We start from the raw sequence: 23,766 nt of genomic DNA, 5'->3' as shown, positions 1-23,766 counted from the left end.
GGTACTAATACATGTCTCTTTTGGATCGAAATGTTATAGGGAAGTCAATATGGTGGCTGATTTGCTAGCAAAAGGAGGTGCTCAAGTTAAAGTATCTTTAGTTTGGATTTCTCCTTCCTCATTCTGTTGCAATGAGATTGAGCACTGTGCTACAGTCAGACCTAGATATCAGTTTTCATGAGTTTGGGTGTTTTCTTTGGGTTGTTGGTTCTCCCCCTCTGCTGATGGCATTGCCGACGGTGGAAGTAAGGTGAATCAACATTTGTTTTGTATTTTTTTGTGCCATCCAGGAGTGTATGAACATTAATCCTGTGTTCTTCTTTAGTGTTGGTTTTAATATAGATGCTGCTGATATTAAGCAAAATAAAAAATAAAAAAATAAAAAAAAATAAAAAAAAATAAAAAAAATAAAATAAAATAAAAAAGAAGAAAACTAATACATGTAAGCTCTTAAAGTCCCAACACGATCACTAAACCTGCAGAATAGCACATGGAGCTTGAAGCACCATTAAGGTACCCTGATACGAACCACATGCGTGATGAGAAACGTGAAGAGATTCTCATGCCCACGTCGGCCATGCCCATACAAACTGCATGCCGATCACAACAATAGGGAGATGACCTGCAGCCTTGGGTGATTATTTGTAAATGGTTAGGATGTGGATATGAGGAAATCAATTCTGTTAGGATCATAAAGGAAGGCATTCTGTTAGTGCTAAGGACAGATGGGTATAGGTAATTGAGGGAGTATATATGTAAGGGATTGGAGGAAGAAAAGGATATCAATACATTAACGTTACTCTCTCTCTCTCTCTCTCTCTCTCTCTCTCTCTCTCTCTATTTTTCAAGGAGAAAAGCTACCCTCGAAGCTAGCTAACATTCTGTTATTATTTGGTTCATAACATTGGTGCTTTCATTGCCTCCATCAACTGGATGAATCTATTAAGATTTTGAGTGAGACGATGGCAGCGCGTGGCGAACGTCTGGATTTCCTTCAAGCAGCCATGTCCGACCAGCAACGTTTCCTTTCCGAGCTCGTTTGCCGCCTCACGGCTATGGATGGTCGAATGGAGCAAGCTCTTCGATTATTGGCATCCAAACCAGTGCATCATCCTGGTAAGTTCACCGCATCTGCCTCCTCTGGATTGCTTCCTATTACGGTCAAGCCCTTCCAAACTCATAAGATTCATCTTGACTTCACCGCATCTGCCTCCTCTGGATCGCTTCCTATTCCGGCCAAACCCATCCAAACTCATATCATTCATCTTGACTTCCCTCGCTTCAATGGAGACGACCCAATGGAATGGATTTTTAAGGTTGAGCAATTCTTTGACTACCATAGAACTACCGATGATCGGCATTTATTGATTTCATCCGTTCACACGGATGGCGCAGCGTTGCAATGGTACCAAGGGACAGGTTGTCCAGCGCAGTTCAGCAACTGGGTGGCATTCACCAAAGCTTTGAAGCTTCAGTTTGAGCCCTCAAAATGTGAGGATTCACAAGGAACCTTCGTGAAGCCCAAACAGATCTTCTCTGGCCTTGAAGATCAAACACAAATTGAGACCTTGAACAACCACACCAATAACAATTCTGCCTCATTCCTTACTAGTAATTGCTTCATCCCTGATCCCCATTCTGATATTCCAAGTGAAGTGCGAACAGTCCGACCTAGCTCCATGGCGCAGGCAGTCGGACTTGTTCACTAGGAAGATAAGTATAATGATGTTCAACGCCTCCTGCCTTGGAAACCGAGTCCTCCACCACCACTGCTGCCTTCTCTGCTAACGCCTTTGAGCTTTGTAACTCCACCGGTGGCCTCGCGCATTCCAATCGAAGAGCTCAACCCTATGGAGATGCTACTCTGTCATAAGAAAGGGCTCTACTATATCATCATTCAAGTGATGATCGACTCCAAGATTTTGGTTGACAACGACAACACCCACGACTTGATCCAAAGTAAAATTGCTCAACACTTACAACTCGCCATAGAGGCTGTGCCCAGCCTCACCAACTTGATCAGGAATGGAGATATCGTTGTGACTAAAGGTTCACAAGGGAAGGAAAGAGACAGAGAGAAAGGGCAAGGATCAAATGCCGGAAACTGTTCCAGCGATGCATCGTCACGGGCGGTGGGTCTTGCTCACCTGCTGAAGTCTAAATTTAAGGAAGCTTGACACTTCTTACCACGACCTATGGATAACTGGGCCTCATTAATCTGCTCCCCACCAACCCTTACGAGCTTTGCAACTTCACCATTATCTTCGGGTAGTCCTATCAAGCAATCTACCCCAATTGAGAAGCAACTCAGACGTGAGAAGGGGTTATACTACAGCTGCAATGAAGGGTTCTCTCCGGGTCACCGCTGTAAGACCTGTCACCTCTTCTTGCTCGTGTCTGATGACATTGGTGGGCTGGCCAATGATGGTAATCTGCCCAACAATGGTGACCCACCGGGTCGCCATTGTAGGACACATCAGCACTTCTTGCTAGTGTATGACAACATTACAAATAGTGGTGAGCTGACCGACGATGGCAACCTGCCCAAGTCTAGTTCACAGTGGATTATGGACAACCTACAAAAATATATTACAATGCCAAGGAGGGGCAGGCTTCTACATCCATCTTGCGCCTATCGACCCAATTGTAGCCTTTATCACCTGGAATTACAACAAATGATTCCACCTACTCAGACAATGATATTGAACTGCCAACATCTATGACGCCACGGTCGGTGGATAGCCTAAGCATTGACACAGTGGGTCGATGAGGAGGTTTCATAGGAGGGTGTTGACATTGTATGGCGGTGGTTCCCTCAGATGAACCTTGAGGACAAGGTTCTTTGGGAAGAGGATGGCAATGATACGAACCACATGCGTGATAAGAAACGTGAAGATATTCTCACGCCCACATCGGCCATGCCCATACAAACCCAAGCCGATCACAACGACAGGGAGACGACCTGCAGCCTTGGGTGATTATGTGTAAATGGTTAGGATGTGGATATGAGGGAATCAATTCTGTTAGGATCATAAAGGAAGGCATTCTGCTAGTGCTAAGGACAGATGGGTATAGGTAATTGAGGGAGTATATATGTAAGGGATTTGAGGAAGAAAAAAATATCACATTAACGTTACTCTCTCTCTGTTTTTCAAGGAGGAAAGCTACCCTCGAAGCTAGCTAACGTTCTGTTCTTATTTGGTTCATAACATACACCCCCCCCAAAAGAAAAAAAAAAGGAGAGTCAAATACTAAAGAGGTTAAATAAGTGAAGTAAGATTTTGAAATATATTTGAAACCCAATGATCAACAATTACCTCAGCCAACTTGTGATCGGCCTCATCAAAACAAGAATTTTCATATCCCTTGTGCTAAGTTTCTTTGCAGACATTCTTTTACCTGGCGTATTGATCACTACTTGTGTAGTTATTGGTGCCCGTTTCATAATTGGGATATAATTGGTGCTATCCATCGGAACAGCACATTCAGAAGTTATCCCTGTATATTTCCCCATCTTTTGAAGAACTTCCAGGTTTTGCAACATGTACTCTGCCATTAAATTCCAAACCAAAATTAGACTAAAAAACAAAGGGACAAGATAAAATTTAAAAATCTAAAAATAAAAACCAGTATTGCCAATTCTCTTGTAGGACAAATGCAAAGGGCTTGCAGTGCTTTCAGAGTTGGATCGACCCGACTCAACATTCCAAGCACAAAGCAAGTGGTCTTACCAGAACCATTGTGCGCTTGAGCTATTAGATCCTTATGGGGTGGAGTCAAAATCATTCGCAAGCTAATTGCCTGAATCTTGCTAGGCCTCTCAAAATTCATGTCAACATATAATGCCTGCAGCAATTCAGGCGACGGCTTCAAGTCCTCAAAAGTAGATGCAGATGTATATGGTGTGTCCCCTGATGTAACCTATGTTAAATTAAACCCATAAAAATCAAACAAACAATTCGAAAAATATATCTAGAGTAGCCCATTACTGCTGATACCAAAAACCTATATCAAAATTTAAACCTATAAAAATCAAACCAAACGAATCAAACAATCTAAATGGAGAAGCCCATTAGTGCTGATACCAAAAACCCAGTTCTAGAAAGCACCCATCTCAACTTTCCAATACCAACCACTATACATAATCTCAAAAAATCACAAGGGAACGGAAACGAGAGGAGAGATCCCTTACCGCTCTGATGTTTGAATCGTCTTGGTCATCCAGAAACCTGCTGACATTCTTGTTCTCATCAATAGCTAGGGAAGAAACATTTAGCTCCTCAGCTTTGTCTCCGGACCCAGATAGGGCAGATTCTGGTTCGTCATCGTCTACTTCGTCACTCCAAGAACGTTTAACTTCCGGCGGATTCACCTTAGGCAGATTCTCAATTCCATCAGCAGCTCCGTTACTGTCGTCCATTATTGAAGAGAAGTTGCTGAAGTGAGAGAAGTTAGACTGTGCTGCTACTTTTTCACTGAAACAGTTAAGTTGGACTTGTATATTGGAAGAATTTCCCTTCTCAGTCTCCGAGGGAAGGAGAAGATGAAAGTTTACCCAAAAAAAAAGGTAATTTACAGCATCACCCCTTAGAGAATACCAATATTATAGGAACATCCCCTCTCTTTCACCAAATTAGACTCAGACTCCCTATTGACAGTCTTTATTAAGGAATATACCTTATATGCTGATGTCAGCTATTATATTTTATTTTAAATACCAAAATGCCCTTACTAAATGTGAAATAGCTAAAATGTCCACGTAATAAGTACCATCTTCAACTCAATAATTACTATACCGTCCTCCCAAATTGAGCACCGGAGATTACAGCGGTGGTGGTAGTAGCGACCCTGGAACGCCCTTTTGAATAAAACATAAACAGGGGTCAACGGAAGGAGGGCATCGCCGGAGCATATTTGACGGCATGAAAGCCCTCCCTTCCAGCCCTGAACCCCTCATGGTGGAGGTGAATAGTGGCAGTAAAGCTTGAACTCTCTTTCCTTCTCTGAACTTTTCCGGCTACAAGAGTAGAGCAAAGCACTGATGCCTCTTCTCTGTTTCTTCGGTGCCGGAATTGTACTATGAGACATCCATCTCTTTCCTCTAGTTTGGTGGGGATGAATCGAATCATCGACCCTATCTTGAAATGTGATCTAGTCAGCATCTCATATTGCATTCGTTCAGCTGGACCTTGAAAATAGTGTTTTCCAAGAGTCTTTTCAATCATACCTAGTTACTCACTTATTTCAGCTGTGATACAAGCAAAATCACATTGACGTAACAATTGACTACCATTCAAAGAAAAGGAGAGAAAAGAGGGTACCAGCTTCCTCTTCTTGCCACGAATTCTCTCATCTTGTAGTTTTGAGAATTTCATAAAGAAACTCATCCAGCATATCATCAATATGGTAAGCTTCAAATCTAAGATCTTCGAGATTGAGTTTTAAGAGCCTATTATTTCTTTGCTTGTTCTCTACCACTTAAAGAACTGCTTTGATTCTCTTTGCAGTGCTGTGCAGCTCCAATAGCTCTCTTTCAATGCCCCAAATCGATCCAAAATCAACTAACAAATGTTGCTCTAGTTTGTTAAGAATCGCCTGCACACTGGGAGACACAATAATGTTTTCTTTTTTAGAACACCCCAGTCAGCCTCGAAGTTCAAAGCGAGAGAGAGAGAGAGAGAGAGAGAGAGAGAGAGAGAGAGAGAGGTTCCACGAAGAAGACGCTAGAGCCACCGACGGTAGCTACTATTTCGGACAGTCACGACTCAAGACTAACGACTCAATGAGAAATAACTTGAGTAAAATATGATTTATTATTTGTTTTAGTTAAAAGGGTAAAAATGTCATTTCAAATCCTTACTTAATGGAGACTAATAGTAGGGGGTCTAAATGTAATTTGGTGAAAGAGAATGGGTGTTCCTATAATATTGGCATTCTCTAGGGGGTGGCACTGTAAATTACCCAAAAAAATTTAATTTTGGGAGACTATTTGGTTCGACCACGGTAAGGGGTTTTAATTTTGTGGTTTGGTTCAACATTTAATATGTTCAACTCAGCTCATTATCATCCATCCATGGCATTCTAAGCATCGTGCCTCTAAATTAACTCAACTCACAAGTGTTGTCAGGCAGCCCAAGGTAGACATGCGGATTAACAAAACAAGGATATATTGATGAGTCACTCAATTTATTTTTGGTAGGAAGAGGCCTCTTCATTAGAGGTAGAACATGTTCTATCGTTTTACCAAAAAATAAAATAAAATAAAATAAAATAAAATAAATAGCTCTATTGGAAAACCCAAATCTTAGTACTTATGGTTTCTAAAATTCAAGAATAAAACAGGAACATATTTTAGAAATCAAAGTCGAATTGATTCGGTTTGATGGTTTTATATTAGGTTCTTTCTACGATTTTATTTAGGTCATATTTTAGTTGTTTGGGTGAATTTTTTGCATTTTCATCAACAAAAAATATTTTATTAAACATTAAAAGCAATAAAATTTATCATCCATATTGATTGATTAAAAAAATATATAACTTAAACTTTGAAAATAGGTACTTCGATTTGGTCCAATTTTAAACAATCGCTTTGGTTTCAATTCTAAATTGACACCATTAAGATTAATGTGCAATATATTATATATGTAATATATACTATATCTGTAACCTAATTTAAAATCCCTTAAATACGTCCATATTTATAGTAGAATTGTAGCTCTAAATAGGGGTAAATATGTCATTTTATTTTAAAATATTAAATTTCTAATGTAAACAACAAGAGCCCTCGTCCAGGGTAATTATGCAAAATTTCCAACACTTCAGCCACTTCTTTCCCAAGTTTTTCTCCTCTCTTCTTCGTGAGATAGAGATGAGGAAGAAGAATCCCTTGAATGGTATATCTGAAAGATGCTTGAACCAGAGCCCCTCTTCTGTCAGCAAGTGTTGTGAGGTAGCCTCCACCTCAACTCAAGTGGCAATCAAGGTCATCAAGTAGTTGCATGTGAAACCAAGAATCACTACTGACCTCTGAAAAGAAATTATGTTTCATGCCATTGAGCTAAGAACCTGATCAGTTCAGGTAATTCTACGATGCATGTGTACACTCTCACACACGCCAGTTAGGTTAGCACCAACTCCTATGTGAATCATGAAAATCGTGGGGTTAACTCCAAGGGCATAAAGAGAATCAAACTCAGGACACATGTCAATTTAGGCATACTCCCTTGCCAACTGAGCAACATCCTTCCTTCCATTTTTGGTATTTCACGAAATATTGGATAAGTTTAGTGGATATTTGCCCTACACCGGCCAATATGAAGTGATGGATCGATTCATTGAAAACAAGGCATGCATAATCAATTATATATCATTAATGGTGGAGCAAGATCTATTTCCAAAATCACAAGGTTCCAGTGGGGCGGATCTCAATTTTCAATCAATGAAGGAAGAAAGAAAAATGAAAAGCTCCATAGAAGCACACAAACTCATAAACTTGATCTACCGTGGATGCTATTTGAACTTCGAGAAAGAAAACTGTTAGATTTTGTCTTTGTTTTAAATACTAAAGAAGATGGGGGTAAAAAACACCAAGATATATTGGAAGTTTTTTAAGCGGTCCAATTGCTGATCTTATTAGCACACACATACACAGACTAGAATATATTATTGGATTCAATAAGTAAATCCATATATGAGGTAAATCTCTAATTTGGATATGAATTATATTTTGGGTATATTTAAGGAATTTATCAAAGATTGCCTTCTTATAATGATTTAGGGGGCTTAGGCTATATATGAGGTTGATCTCTACCTTAATGATGTATGGCGATATGAAGTCCCATCTATCTTGCAATTAGGGTTGTGTTCCATTCTTGAGCTTGGTTTGATGACATTCATTTCCATCACTTTAGGTACGCATTATATTAAAGCTATTATAATTATTTGTGTTTGTTAATCAATATACCAATATTGGGATTATGGATTTAACAAAACAAAAATCTCTAGTTGAGCTAAGCAACTTAATTAAATTTAGCCTTACGACTTGAGTTGTTCAATACTTAGATAGGAGGATCATTGCTCTTCGTTTCTTATAAGAAACAGTTCCTCCTCATTAAATTCATCATTCGATTGGTGCCAGATTTAATTTACAGAATGAAGTGGAGATCAATAGAGTAGTCAGATGATCAAATTAGATTGAAGAATTAAACCAAATTGGTGTGGAAGGGGAGGAAGAGAGATGGAGAACAACCAATCAACAGTGGTAGCAACAGTGGTGAGAACATCCTAGGAACAAAATAGAGAGGACTTGCAAGTCAATGAGTGCCTAGAGGTAATGAGCTCCAACCAAGGTCACTAATTGAGTTACAACTCTTTGAACTATGATTCATACTATCACAATTCCTTGTTCAGTTGTCTCCAGCTCCTCATGTGCATATTTAGTTAGTTTGTTTATTTGTTATGATTTAATCTATATTTAGTTTTGTTAACTATCCCAGTTCATTAGTTAGGATCATGAGTATGAGAAACCTCTTCGTGGTAACAGAAGGTTAGACACTCTAATCAGATTTTCTTTTTCTTTAATGGCATTGTCCTCCTCGATTGCCAGTGTTGATTCGACTCGATTCTGCCTCTAGTCTTTACAGATATCTTACCACAACTTCTCTTGAAGCTGAATGCCTCAAATTATCTTCTCTGGTGTGCACAATTTCTTCCTCTTCTCCGAGGTTACAACCTCCTAGGACATTTGACGGCTTATTTTCTTACCCTTTCTCTATTCTTGAGAATGTCTCTTTGTCATCTACAACTTCCTCTATGGATCATGGTTCTCTTCAGGACCGTCAGGATAAATGATCCTTGGTTGGATCATCTCTTCCTTGTCTGAGTCTATAATCTCACATATAGTGGGTGCTATGATTTCACATGAAGCTTAGTCTATGCTTGCTTGAGTCTTTGTCCCTTCCTCTCTCACTTAGATCAAGGATATAAAGGATCGGCTATTTCGCCTCCAATGAAACTCTGATTCAATTGCTAAGTATCTTCTTTCTATTCGTGTGATCGTTGATACCTTGGGCCCCATTAATAAATTAGTGAATGATGAGGATCTCAAACTTGTTATGCTCAGAGGATTAGGTTCTGAGTTTCTTGATTTTGCAACATCCATTTGTTTTTGCCCAATTCCGGTGTCCTTTGTTGAGCTCATTCATCTACTTTTGAGTCATAAAAGCTTTCTTAAGGCTATTGATGTGAGTTCCTCTGGTTTCTATACTGCGAATGCTACTTCTGTTGGTGCTCCTTCCCAGCTCTTATCAGCATCAATACTGATGGTTCTTCTCAGCATCAGTTCTACAACAATTGCTCATCTTGGTCTTGTGATCCTTGACAATCTAACTACACCAACTAATCGACGCAGGGCTATAATGATCCTCATCAGTCTTCATCTCAACCAACTTATGCTCCTTGGGGCTACAACCCTGGTTCTTTGCCCATGGTATAATCAGGATCAGAATTATCATCAAACCTCTTCCTATTCTCATTCTAGAAAGCAAAATTCTTTCCTCATTGTCTGGTAGCCGGATTTGTAATCTTGATGGTCACTTTGCTTCACATTGCTCTCAAAGCTTTAATCATGCTTTCTTGGTAACATCTCTCCACCCTCTTCTGATGCTTGGGGATTACCCCCGTTTGTCTATATAGATGGCTTTCGTTACTATGTACTATTTTTAGATGATTTTAGCAAATATTGTTGGATCTATCTATGCTTTCTAAATCTGATATGCGTTTAATTTTTTCTCGGTTTCAATCTCTTGTTGAGAAAATCTTTCTTGCTCCATTTAATGTCTCCAAACTGATGGAGGGGTGAGTTTTAGGCCGTAGATCATTTTCTTCAATCACATGGCATTTATTGGTACTAATCCATTGGTTCGGATCGATTTTGGTCTAGGAGTAAGGGAGAACAAAACCAATCTATTAAGGAACTTCGATTTTCAGTTGGTTTCAATTTCATTTTATTTTGTTTTTACAATATCAGGTTAGTAAAGTTTAGGTCGGCTTGTTTTTGGGCTTAAACCATAGTGAAATCTTATATGCATAATTTATAGTAACGAAGTTATGGTTTATCATTGTAAGGAAAGATAACTACTACTGAAACCAATAAAAAGCTAAATACTAAGAAGATGACTAATATTGAAATCACAAAATGAACCACACTATTAAATAATTCATTTAACTATCCAACTAATTTTATATAGTAACCAAGAAGACCAATGGAATCATTGTTATAATTTACTAATATCAATTTGTAACATCCCTTACAACAAAAAAATATTCTTACTAACATTGTAAAAAATGGATAATCAATTCACCTATTTACAATCTCATAATCACTTTTTTTTTTCTTTGTTTCAATCAGTTCGGTTTCGATTGGTTATCGATTGGTTCGGTTTGGTCAATTTTCAGCTATCCCATCATACCTTAATCCAAAACGAATCTAATAAGGATCGGTTTGATTTGGTTTTGGTTTTTTTTGTCAGTTTTATTGGTTCGGGCTAGGTTTTGACACCCCTACTAGCATTTCTGGTGCATTTCATGCCCTCATACCCAAGAGTAAAATGGTGTTGTTGATTGCAAGCATCGTCACATTATTGAATCAAGTTTTGCTCTCTTGTTTCACACACATCTTTCTCCTCATTGTTGGTCTTATGCTTTCCAAACAACGGTTTACTTCAACCACATTCCATCTCATGTCATTGCTCCTCAATGCTCCCTTCAACTTCTCTTTAAACTTAACCAGATTATCTGTTCTTTCAAACATTTGATTGTTTGTGTTTTCTTTGGTTGAGGCCCTATGCTAAGCATAAACTTGAGCCTTGCTCTAAACCTTGTATATTTCTAGGTTACTCTCTTGATCACAAGGGTTATAAATGTCTAGATACTACCACTAATTGTCATTATGTCTCTTTGACATGTCACTTTTGATGAATCCGTTTTCCCTTACTCATCTTCCCCTACTTCTTGCTCTCCTACACTATCTTCTATTACTTCTTGGTTAGACTCTCTACCTCCAATTCTCCTTCCTTGTTCTGTTTCTCATCCATCATTACCTATTCTGGGTTCGGGTGTTCACTAGGGTCTTGGGTCTAATGGTTCTATAGGTTCCACTATACCTCCTTGTAATAGGCCTTCATCTACTGAGCATCTCTATGGTAACCCTCCATCTCGTAAGCTTTCTTCTAATGGGCCTCCATCCAGTGGGCCTCTTTCTTATGAACCCCCATCTATTGATTTTCCTTGTCATGGTCCTCCTTCTCTATCTGAGGATAGCTCTCCTACCAGGAGGGGTTCTCTCGATCCTATGGTCACTCGTTCCTGTATTGGGTGTCTCAAACCTTCTCAGTGATTGACTCTTGTTGCCACCAAACACCCAGTTGTTGATATTGTTGAGCCGGCTATCATAGTTAGCCTATGAAATCAGAATATTGGCATCATGCTATGTATATAAAGTTTTATGCTTTACTTCACAATAGTACTTGGGATTTAGTACCATCAAATTCCTCTTAGAATATCATTGCATGTAAGTGGGTTTTCAAGATTAAATGTAATGCTAGGGTCACTCGTACCATCAAATTCATCATTCGATGGTCACTCGTTCCTGTACTGGGTATCTCAAACCTTCTCAGTGATTGACTCTTGCTGCCATCAAACATCCAGTTGCTGATATTGTTGAGCCGGCCTATCATAGTTAGGCTATGAAAACAGAATGTTGGCATCATGTTATGTATGTAAAGTTTTATGCTTTACTTCACAATAGTACTTTGGATTTAGTACCATCAAATTCCTCTCAGAATATCATTGGATGTAAGTGGGTTTTCAAGCTTAAGCGTAATGCCGTTGGTACTACTGAACATTATAAACCCGACTTGTTACAAAAGGTTTTCATTGACATCTAGGACTTGACTATGCTGAGACCTTTAGTCCTGTCATTAAACCAACAAGTATATGAGTGCTCCTCTCCTTGGTTGTGACGTATAGTTGGCAGATCAATCAATTTGATGTCAACAATATCTTTTTACATGGTGACTTGACTGAGACAGTCTATATGCAGTGGGCTTTGGGCTTTGTGGATCCTAATTTTTCCACTTATGTTTGTCATCTCTGTAAGTCTTTGTATGGATTGAAGCAAGCACCTCGGGCCTAGTTCTTATGTATTAGCAACTTTCTCTTGCCGTATGGATTCATGGCTCTGAAGACTGATACTTCACTTTTTGTCTCTCAATGGGACACTGATGTTTTGTTCTTTCTTATGTATGTCAATGATCTATTCGCCATCAGTAACTCCTCTACTAGTATTGTTGCTTTAGTTCGTGCCCTATCTGTTACATTTGCTCTGAAAGATTTGGGGGATTTACATTATTTTCTGGGCATGGTGGCAAGTCATTCATTTGCTAGACTATTCCTTAACCAACGTATGTATGTCAATGATCTCTTGCAATCCACTGGTATGATTGGGGCCAAGACAACAACAACTCCTATTGCTAGTGGTGTTGAGTTATTCCTTTATTCTGGTGTGCCATTGTCGAATGACACATAATTTTGGCATGTCACCAGAGTTTTGTAGTTCTAACAATAACCAGGCCAAACCTTAGCTATGCCATTAACCATGGGGCATAGTGAAATGGATATTACGGTGTGTTAAGCGATGTTGGTATTCATTTTCAGTCCCCCTCTACTCCACCTTCAACAATTACTCTTACAACATACTCCAATGCTGATTGGTTGGCTGCCCAGATGATAGGAAATCTATGTATTGCTATGGTGTCTTCCTTAGTTCTCATTTGGTATCATGGACCTCTCGAAAACAACACAGGGTCTCACGCTCCTCTAAGGAGGCAGAATATAGAGCAGTGGCTGCTCTTGCAACAAAGTTGGTTTAGTTGTGTTCTCTATCCCGAGAGCTTGGTGTGCTTCTCGGTAGTGCACCAACTGTTTGTTGTTATAATATAGGAGCAACATATTTGACCACCAATCCTGTCTTTCACGCACGTACCAAACACATTGAAATGGACTTTCACTTTGTTCAGGATATGGTTGCTACCAAGAAATTAATGGTGTGCTATGTTTCAACTTTGGATCAATTGGTGGATATTTATACTGAGAGTCTTTCCTGATAGTGGTTTCAATTGCTTCACTCCAAGCTCATAGTCGGTTCCCATCCACTGGTCTTGTCGGGCCATGATAGAGCTATAGTTCTCTGTACTGCGATTTATACTAACACAACTCCTTGTTCAGTTGTCTCTAGCTCCCATATGCATACTTAGCTAGTTTGTTAATCTGTATTTACTTCTGTTAATTGTCCTAGTTCATTAGCTAGGATCTTGTATATATATTGTAATCTGTTGTTAACATCTAAATAATGAGAAACCTCTTTAACAACTACTATGCAATCCTTGTCACCTCCCCCTGCCATCCCTATCCATCCTCCACTCCCATAATACTGCCATCATCCCTACCATCGCCATCACCACAGGCATATGAGCTCCTTCGTCCCAATGATACTCTCCATATGGGCTAAGTTTATCACCTCATCACATCATCACCTTCGAAGGTTCTATTTCTGTGTCTAGAGGCAGACAAAGGTGTCATGATTGTGTTGATGCCTAAGAATACCATCATTCTCAAATATAAAAGAGCAGGTTTTTTCTACATACTCAAACAACCAAACAAAGTGCTGATCCAAATGCACAACCTACCATTTGTAAGGCTAGTGAATTCCATTGCAATTCTCTTTCTGTCCCACTCTCTTACCCCACTCCCTTTAATGACCGGCTTCCATTTGATATACTCTTTTTTTTTTTCATATGGAAAAGAGGGATTAATTAAAACAACTGTACAATAAATTATCTATGCATGTGGTGTAATCATAGTTAGTAAGTATGCGTATTATACACGTACCCTGAACGTTTAATTCAATACTGTATTATTTGCCGAACATATACAAAAATCCATATAATATGAGGGTTTTATACACCTCCGTATTATACACGAATCATACATGTTTAAATCTTTCACCCAATTCATACATTTAGTTAAAAGAAAATTAATAAGATAAACCTAAAACTATTCATTCACAAATCCCAATGCGACTCATTCTCTTTGTCTAAAACTGAAAATCGAAGCTTGTAGCGGCTGAGAAATGGTAGTTGCAGCGACAACAATGGCTATTTCAGCGGCGGTAGTGGCGAGTGCAGTGGTGGCGACAAAGAGTGTAGCAGCGATGGCGACGGCGACGGCGATGGCGATGATGTCCATTCCCTGTGAGTGAAATCCCCCTCTCTCTCTCTCTCTCTCTCTCTCTCTCTCTCTCTCTCTCTGTGTGTGTGTGTGAATGGATGCAATCCTTTGGTTTTTTGGAACTTTGTAATCAAAAAATTTGTTACGTACATCTTTAAGGTAGCCAAAAGTCTTATTATTCAATAGATAACCCACCTTTTCATTTTCCTAAACTAAGTTTTAGGCGTATGGTTAATATCTATAGCAAAGCTGATTAGATGAGCCCACATCTTAAGGGTAGGTAAGGCCCAAGATCTTTTATCTTCCAACTGAACAGAATTAACTAAGTGATAAAATAAAAGCTTTATAAAGTCCCAAGAAAATATAATCTTTTGAATTTGAGTGATATACTATTGAATTTGATTTTAAAATTTGATAAGTGGATAATCTAGATCATAGTGCCTTTATCTATATACAACTAAAGTTAAATTTGATAGACTATAGAGATGGAGAACTTCATTGAAATATGCCATCTTTAGAACCTATAATCTAGAAAACGAAAAGACTTCAATTATAAATCTAAACTTGAAATCTGAAAAAGACCGAACCAAAATCTAGGTTTTCTACCTGAAATCAATTGTCCAATATGTTGTTTCCTTTGAAATCTTTGAATTCAAATTTTATTTTATTTTATTTTATTTTATTTTTGAACTTGATTCTCCATGTTTGAGTGATTCATTGGTAATTAATTAGATAATACACTTTTGAAGAAGGCATCTATTCAGAAGAAAAATAATTAGTTTCTTAATTTCCTAAACAGTAGGTTTCACTGACATGCCAACACATTGATTCCATCATTAGCCTTTTAAATACAACATGATCGACCCTTTACAGTCCGAGTGTCTTTCTTTCCCCAATAATTGTTACTTCCAACACTAAATTATACTTTTGAGCCTTTTTCAGAATTGTGGTTTTCTCCAACATAGTCTTTAGTGATGACTACAATGAATAAATTGGATTGTTATTGATAGTTTTTATTGAACACATTGAACAAGTACTGATAAATTGGATTGTTATGACAATTTTTATTAAACATACTGAACAAGTACTGATTTAGTTTGTATGTTAACATCTATTAGATCTGGCCTCTTGTTGATTGGTAGGTATTATAGAAAGTTTATTTATTTATTTTTTTATTTGTTTGTTTATCAGGATACTAAGAAAGAATGGTTAGACAAAAAGATAAACTGTGGAAATATTTGGATGATTTAAAGGGACGTTTCAAATGCAAGTTTGTGATAAAGAGTTTTCCGATAGAATTTCAAGAGTGAAATACCATTTAGCTTGTAAGAAGGGTAATGATGTTGCAATATATAGCAATGTGCTTGATGATGTGCAAGCTGAGGCACTTCGGGCATTAAGTAAGGATAACAAGAAGACTAAAACTGGGGAAAGTTCTACTGCATGTAATGTAAGTAGTGAAAGACATGTGAGTCAATCTATAAGCATCCAACAACTATCTATGGATGAAATGTTTAAACTGAAAAGTAAAGATGAAATTGATAATGATATGGCTCAGTATATTATTTTGAATAACATTGCATTTAATATTATTCAAACGCCAAGTTGGATTTAGATGGCACGTTTTATTTGTTGTTATGGTCCAAGTTATTCAATACCTTCTTATTCTACATTGATGACCAAATTAGTGCAAAATGCAAATGCAAAAAAAATAAAAAAATAAAAAAATAATAAAAAAATAATAAATAATTTGTAGAATATGTTGCTTCAGTTATGGAGTCATGGTTTATTACAGGATGCACCATTATGTCTGACATGTGGACTGATATTAAGGAACGTATATTCATTAACATTATTGGATACTCACCTAAGGGGTTGTTTTTCTCAATTCTTTTAAGTGTTTTGATGTTTTCAAAACTGGATTATTTCTTAAAGATATACTTGAGCCTGTAATAGAAAGGGTTGGGCCAGAGAAAGTTGTTCAACTGATTTCAGATAATGCTTCCAATTATAGGGTGGCAATTTCTTTGATAATAGAGAAGTATCCCCATATTCAGAGGATAAAGTGTGCTGCCCATGGAGTGCAGTTACTATTAAGAGACATTGATGTAGAAATCCCATGGGTAAAGGAGGTAATTGAAAAATCAAAGTTGATTGTGACCTTTATGTACATGCATAGAAAAATTTTAGCTTTAATGAGGGAAACCACAAGTAACAAAGATTTGAAAAAACCTTGCAAGACTAGATTTGCTTCTAACTTTTTGATGCTTAAATCTATTCTTGATGTTGAGGATTTGTTAAGAGTGATGGTGGCATTAGCAGAATGGAGGGCTAACAGACATTGCAAGTCTAAAATGGGTATTTTGTTTACTTAAATAATTCAAAGTACTGAGTTTTGACTGAATGGAAGGGATGTGTACTCAATTTTAGAACCTCTTGTTATAGTTTTTTACTTGGTTGATGGTGATGGAGCTACAAGTCCATTTTTATATGAGGCTATGCAAAGAGCATGGAACACTATCATAGATCATTGTAACAGAGACTCATCAAAGTATAAGATGATATTGCAGTTATTTGATAGTAAAAAAAAAAAAAAAAAAATTAAACCATGGGCATGTAGTTGCTGCTTTTTTCAATCCTTTGTTAATGTTTGAGGGAAAAATTTCATACTACAATGATGATGTTAGAGAGGCAATGGTCCATATTTTAAGAATAATGATTTTTCCACATGATAAGAAGTAATTTATGATGGAATTGAAGAAGTATTATGAGAAAGACGAAAAGCTATTTAATGATATTTCAAAAGAAATGATTGATTCTCATCCACGTAAGTAAAAAAGTTTGATACAATTTTTGTCATCATTTCGTTGTTCTTTAATTTTTATAAAATTTAATAATGAATTTTTTTCTATTCTAATTTTTTATTCTTTTACATTTCAAGATTTATGGTGAGATATGCATGGAAGTTCTGATCCTTTGCTTCAAAAGGTAGTCATTCACATTTTAAGTTATCATTGTAGTGCATCATCATGTGTAGGGGTGTCAACGGTCCGGGTCGGTGCGGTTTCGGTCCGGTTCCACCGGTTTCGGTGTGAGTTTGGAAGTGACCGAAACCGACCCAATAAGGATTTATCGGTTTCGGTCTGGTGTCGGTTTCGGTGCGGTTTGGGTTCGGGTTGGTACCGGTTTGGATTTATTAGGTTCATTTCGGTTTGGATCGATTTTTTAAACCGGTATGGAGCCATTAGGAAACAACCAAATGATGAATTGTTGAACTTCGATTTCTTAAATCGATTTGTAACCGGGTTGGTTTTGATTTTTGGTCTAGTTTGAATTCGATTTTCCATACAAATTTATACAAAACTATTCAAATTTTAATTTTTTTAATGAATTTTGGAGTGTTTCGGTGTTGGTTCGGTTTCGGTCCGGGTTTTGAGCCGGTTTCGGTTAGGTTTCGGGTTCATCCGGTTTTCGGTGCGGTTCGGTTTGGTTTTGGGGTTACAATACTTGAAACCGAACCGAACCAATAAGGCTTCGGTTCGGTTCGGTTTGGTCCGGGTTGTTATCGGTTCGGTCCGGCCGGTTTTACCGGTTCGGTTTAGGAATTGACACCCCTAGTTAGGGTATATGGTATCTATCAATTTGGAGATGGGGAATTTTAGATGGGTAGTTTAGGTACTTAATATTTAATAAGGGCATTTTGGTATTTAAAATAAAATAGAATTACTGACATCACATCAACATATAAGGTATATTCCTTAACAGTAATTGACGGTAGGGGGTTTGAATATAATTTGGTGAAACAGAGAGGATGTTCTAATGATTGTGGCATTCTCCAATGGGTGGCGCGGTAAATTTCTTTCTTCTTCTTCTTCCTTTTTTTTTTTTATTTTATTTATTTATTTATTTTACACTACCTTTTTTTTGAGAAACTTTGGGAGTCAATTCGGTATGCTACAACCAGCCAAGAGTCAATAACAATATTATATCATATTGAGAAAAAAAATCACATATTTCATTACCGATATCGTATCTACTTGATACAATATATGGTTTTCCATTAACATTTTTTGACCTTTTGTATGGTAGCAATTGCTGATGGCATTGCTGAAGGGGGTTCTATAATTCATAAGTGTTTTTTCTTATAATTTTGAAGTGTTTGATCTTGATCTCTTCTGATGGCAATGCCAAAGGTAAGATATTTTTCCTCCATTCGGGACTACTTAGAAGTTAAATGTGTGCATCATTAACACCCAATACACACATTTGCTGACCTCTGAAAAAAAAAAAGAGTTTGCTACCTCTAAACTTACCTACCCATTGTCAAAAGAAGATAAGAATTACTTGGCAATTTCACATGGAACATAAGTAATAAGAATATTTTTCTCGAGAAATTATACCTACAAAACACACAATTAATATTACTCAACATAATACTAATAATATATATATAAAAAAAAAAAAGAAGAGACAGAGAGAGAGAGAGAGAGAGAGAGAGAGAGAGAGAAGACAAAAGTAAAAAACATAATCACAACTTAATAAATAAGAATATGCTAAAGTTTCCAAATCCATTCACTCAACAAAATAAAATCAGTTTCATTTATGTTAGGTTATCTATCCTTTGTTTGGAGTATACCAAATGGGTAGTGAGAAAGGATGACAAGCATAGCCAGAGTAATGAGGCTCAATGCGTCATCTTCCAAGTGAAAGACTCCCATATCGCTACCAGCCCACTCATTGTGATGCCCTTGATGTGCTTCAAGATAGTCATTTGTGAAATAAATACAATCTCTCTTGATCCCTACCGACAGCCTTCTTTTTCACTTTTAATTAAAAAATAACTGGAATATTTGGTATGAGAGTAATCTGAGACACTTTGAAGGTAAGGCAGGCTCTCAAGAAGTATTTGGGAATCCATTAAGAAGGATATTCGGGAAGCTTATCAACCATTGTCTTCAAAGGTAAAATCAGTAAATTAGATTCTCAATGTCATTGCCCAAGGGGGTTCTGTAATTCAGGAGTGTTTTAGTCCTATAATTCAGAAGTGTTTGTTCTTAATCCCTTCTGAAGGCAATGCCAAAGATAGGGTATTTTTTCTTTCGGGAATAACTGGACATTAGTCCTGTGCATCGTTAACATATAATACTCTTTTGCTGACCTATAGCACACAAAAAAAAGTTTGTTTCAATGATAATAGTTTATCTCTAAACTTACATGCCCATTGTAAATAGAAGATAAGAATTACAATTGACAGTAGTCAAAATAAAAGTAAAAAAAAAAAAAGACGACAAAAGAAGAAAATTAACTTAATAAATAAGAATATGCTAAAGATCACTAAGGAGATGTTAAAATCCATTCACTCAACAAAATAACTTCAGTCTCTTTTATGTTAGGTTATCTATCCTTTGTTTGGAGTATACCAAATGGGTAGTGAGAAAGGATGACAAGCATAGCCAGAGTAATGAGGCTCAATGCGTCCATCTTCCAAGTGAAAGACTCCCATATCGCTACCAGCCCACTCATTGTGATGCCCTTGATGTGCTTTAAGATAATCATCTGTGAAATAAATACAATCTCTCTTGACCCCTGTCGCTGAAGAGTCGTTACAACAAAATGAGAAAGAATTATTGTAACCTAAAAACAATGAATGGTCACCCAGACTTTTTATCTCAACCCACAACTTCTTGTAGAAGTCTAGCTTGAAAACACTGAACCATATTGTTTTATGAGGAGCATCTTCAAATATTACTTCTCTTATAACCTGTAATAGCTCACCTGAACATTCAACCAAGTACTTCTGCCCGTAACTTTCTCTCGCAGGAGTTGTGATAAGTGTAGTCTTTGGATGAGCACCAACATCACAAGAGACAACCTCACCATTCCAATTTATGGCATAAAACTGTTCCTTATAGTATATGACATCAGTAAATGCAAACCATTCACTTGGTATCGTGGTCCAAACTTCATCTCCAGATCTAGCAATCGCTAATTTCCCCCAGTCAGAGTAGATGGCTATAGATATGTAATCAGGATTTGAAGGGCTGGATGATAACACAACCTTTAAAATGAAGAAGTCACGTAATTCTTCTGATGTGTAACCTTGTGCGAAATTGTTTTGATCTTGGAATGTCATTTGATGCGGAAGCTGAACTTGGACTCTGGTATATGGATTCAACAATTGGATCGATAAGCTTACATCTACCATTACTAGCCAACCTTTAGAAGATCCGATGCAACGCTTTGCATGAGCTTCAGGGAGTTTTAACTCAAAAATGTTTCTCTTAGATAAAATGTAGAAGGAACGGATCATGCTTTTGTCTTCTTTCTCAGGAAGCATCAACCATGGATCCCAGAAAGTTAAATGCTGGTGCATGTTCACCATAGTGGAGTGCCATGACTGGCATACTGCACCAAATTGGACATAATCAAATAAACAAGTAAGCCTCCTTGCAATAATCTCAAGGAATTCCTCCGGAAGTTCAGACCAAGTAGCTTCATCACCTTTCTTCATTCTTCTAAAATGTTCTGCAAGACACAAACAAGAAATGAAGTTAGAGGGTTCAAGTTGAGAAAAATTCACAACAATTGTGACATGATTAATAAATATGTTAGGACTATTGGTGTGTAACCTGCTCAACATGTTTGATAAACTAACTCTTGATGGTACATATTAAGAAAAACAAATAATAAGGCGTGCATCATGGTAGATCGACATCTACTGTTTATGTTTGAGGTTAGGGGTTCTATATATCTTAATCTACAGAAGCTCAAATAAAATTAATTCAAGAAACGCAAGACACATATTCTAACTGTTTAATTAAATCCATTCAACCTTGAAATCGCTAAACAATTCTTGTTTACTTTTTGCAATGGACAAGTAAAAGTTAGAAGTAGAAACAACAAACTTGTATCAACAAACAATAAACTCAGCCTTATCCCAACTTAATGGGGCTGGCTACAAGGATCCATGCAAAACAAAGTAGGATAAACTGATATCCAAACTGAAAAAGATAAATAAAGTACATAAGAAAACGGATATGATAAAGAGAACTGGCAGAGAGATGAAAGTAAGAGGAAACAGGCACGCCCAAAAAGGTAGGAGGAACTCAGCTCATTGGGGTCCGGTACATGGATCCTTGCCCTCCAATATGCTCTATCCGAGGACATACTAATCTATTATAATGAAAACAAAAGTATAATTTAATAAGAAAGAGGGTGCCATGGGAGGAGAGGGGGTGCGTTGGGACTTGAAAGTTGCGGATAGGAGGTGGAGCAAGGAGGATGAGGAGGGATGAGGGGTGATAACTGGTAGTTGACTTTACCTTGATAGAGGGGTAAATTGGGGATTTTAAAATACAAGGGGAGAGGGGAGTAAGAAAAGAAGTACAAGGTAGGGGACTTTGAGTAAATATAGGATGCGTGTAGGGGAGTGATAATAGTTGCCTCTTTTCAATATTCAAAACCTAGGGAGCAAGCAAGTTGAAATAGAAATAGGGAGCTGGGGAGGGAAACGTAACAACGAACATTGGAGCTGATATGAGAAATGTCATAGGAGCAAAATAAAGCAGTGTCATGCCATGCCTATAATGGACACAACTTATTCGACACTTAACAATGGGCAAGATTTATGGGTGGGCTGGCACACCCATAATCTCTTGTATGGATGGCACCTAGTTCTGACATGTGATCGCCCAATGGTGGTAAAATTTAAAAAAAAAAAAAAAAAAGAAAAAAACAAGAAACTGAGAAATTTTAATAATTAAAATCAAAGGAAGAGAAATTTCTCCTACAAGAGTCGAGCAATACAAGACAACGCGGTGGTTGAAGGATGAAAATCCTCTGTTTTTCTCATCCCTGTTTTTCCTTGTTTTGCTACTTGCAGAACACGTGGACAACTTTAAGACCAACGGTCAAGGTTGGGTGAGGATTATTACATCCGGTGCGTTGGTCTTAAAGTTGTCCACGTGTCGTGTTCTGCAGGTAGCAAAATAAAGAAAAACAGGGATGAGAAAAACAGAGAATTTTTTCCCGTGGTTGAAGCCACCAAACATGAGAAATTCCCAAACGAGATGCCCCTAAAGTCAGGACATGAGCTTCCCTATTTACAGAACAAGAAATAAACCGAAAAGAAACAAAAGAAAAACTTAAAAGGGAAGAATATCATGAACCGCAAATTTAGTTGCACAGTCAATCGAGGATGTAAGAGAGCAAAACACAATATTAATTTTTTGTTTTTTTGGTAGCTAAACCCTGTATTAATTTACAAACTGTTGTCTTTGGAACTTCTCTAGGTATTGGTTTCAAGGTTTTAGCTTATACGCTAGTGCAATGGATCCAACTGAATGCAGAAGTGAAGGTGTTTGTCATTGAGAACTCAATACCCAATCTTTTGTAACGAGGGTTGTGACATTATCCAACATCCAAGACCTCTTTCCTGAGATAGTATCTCTACTCATGAATATTACATAAATATATATGTCAAACCCAGCTAGAAGATGTTAGACTGAGAGTCACTAACCCAGGATTCTAACTAAAAGAAACATACACAACAGTATTAGATCAAAAGTGATCAAAATAAGAAGTGCAAGCCCTTGACGAATTTCTTCAGAATTCAGATTTTAATAGAGAGAGAGAGATAGAACTATCACTGACCTTCTCTAGGGCTAAGCTAAAGCGTCTCCACGTCTTCACGGCGCAATTGCTTAATAGCAGACACACACAGAGATGGTGAGGTAAGGAGAGAGGAAGAGAAAGAGAAAGATTTGATTCGGTGGTGGAAGTTGCAGGATTAGGTTTCTCTCTAGTAATACCAAAAACAGAGCTCGATTTCTCAGCCCTTATAATGCGATCGAGAAGGAAAAAAAGATAAGAAAGAGCCCTTCTCTCTTCGGATTCGAATTGCAGAGGAGTTGTACAAGTCCCGTTTTTTTCAAATTCTTGTTTGATAGACACTATACTTCCAATAAGATACGGATTGGAAACCGAAACGACTGTTGAAAGAAACCCTCTAGGCCTCTACTTCCTCCCCCGTCAGGGTTTTAGAAAGGAATCGGGTCCGAATTGGTCTGGTGACTCTGGTCTAGTCTGGTCCAGTCTGGTCCAGCCGATTCTAGGCTATTTGGAGGAGAAAGCGGGATCGGCCTTGGGCTGCTCCAAATTCTGGTCGATTTGAGACGGTCGATTTATTGGGTTCTTTAAATTTTAAGCTTAAAAAGAGTTCTGGTAAATTACCCGAAAGTACCGAGTTTTCCTAAGGCAACCCTAAAATGATGCAAGATTGCTTACATTCTCGGTGAAATAAGAGGAGAATAGAGTTACATCATTTGTTCTCACACCTCTCAATATTACTTGCATTACGGAGAAAAAAGCCTTCACTACAAATATAATGAAAAAACCATAATCTGGGGGCTACGCTCCCCCACACCCCCACTATGCAGGGGGCCTCCTGTCTCCCTTGCAACCCCCACGGCCGGTTAACCG

The 23,766-nt window shown here is 37.7% G+C and overlaps 2 protein-coding genes across 4 annotated transcripts; both read right to left on the bottom strand.

The window, feature by feature from the left end:
- Positions 1 to 3,434: 3,434 nt before the first annotated feature.
- Positions 3,435 to 4,445, bottom strand: LOC122066095 (DEAD-box ATP-dependent RNA helicase 38-like). The gene is made up of 3 exons (XM_042629920.1): positions 4,193 to 4,445; positions 3,628 to 3,921; positions 3,435 to 3,549 (listed from the first exon to the last, which is right to left on the bottom strand). Exons 1-3 carry the CDS (start codon positions 4,418 to 4,420, stop codon positions 3,493 to 3,495), a joined length of 579 nt encoding a protein of 192 aa, XP_042485854.1. The 5' UTR covers positions 4,421 to 4,445; the 3' UTR covers positions 3,435 to 3,492.
- Positions 4,446 to 19,447: 15,002 nt separating this feature from the next.
- Positions 19,448 to 23,284, bottom strand: LOC122066098 (F-box protein At2g26160-like). 3 transcript variants are annotated; one of them, XM_042629925.1, is made up of 3 exons: positions 22,939 to 23,284; positions 20,062 to 20,811; positions 19,448 to 19,878 (listed from the first exon to the last, which is right to left on the bottom strand). In XM_042629925.1, exons 2-3 carry the CDS (start codon positions 20,795 to 20,797, stop codon positions 19,685 to 19,687), a joined length of 930 nt encoding a protein of 309 aa, XP_042485859.1. In that variant the 5' UTR covers positions 20,798 to 20,811; positions 22,939 to 23,284; the 3' UTR covers positions 19,448 to 19,684. The 3 variants fall into 3 exon arrangements, with proteins under 3 accessions (XP_042485859.1, XP_042485858.1, XP_042485857.1); XM_042629924.1 differs by having other exon boundaries at positions 19,448 to 20,691; positions 20,788 to 20,811; XM_042629923.1 differs by having other exon boundaries at positions 19,448 to 20,811.
- Positions 23,285 to 23,766: the final 482 nt, after the last annotated feature.

This window comes from Macadamia integrifolia, unplaced genomic scaffold (genome assembly GCF_013358625.1).
Source record: "Macadamia integrifolia cultivar HAES 741 unplaced genomic scaffold, SCU_Mint_v3 scaffold2233, whole genome shotgun sequence".
In the NCBI taxonomy this organism is placed as follows: domain Eukaryota; kingdom Viridiplantae; phylum Streptophyta; class Magnoliopsida; order Proteales; family Proteaceae; genus Macadamia; species Macadamia integrifolia.
The sequence above is the reverse complement of the archived record's forward strand: the minus strand, read 5'-3'. Positions and strand labels throughout refer to the sequence as shown.

What these genes read in the sequence shown, in the direction of transcription:
- LOC122066095 (XM_042629920.1), bottom strand. Translation starts at nt 4,420, where the DNA reads ATGGACGACAGTAACGGAGCTGCTGATGGAATTGAGAATCTGCCTAAG. An exon ending in ACGATTCAAACATCAGAGCG is followed by an intron (nt 3,922 to 4,192) that starts GTAAGGGATCTC and finishes AATTTAACATAG; the next exon opens with GTTACATCAGGGGACACACC. An exon ending in CAAGAGAATTGGCAATACTG is followed by an intron (nt 3,550 to 3,627) that starts GTTTTTATTTTT and finishes ATTTAATGGCAG; the next exon opens with AGTACATGTTGCAAAACCTG.
- LOC122066098 (XM_042629923.1), bottom strand. Translation starts at nt 20,797, where the DNA reads ATGAAGAAAGGTGATGAAGCTACTTGGTCTGAACTTCCGGAGGAATTC.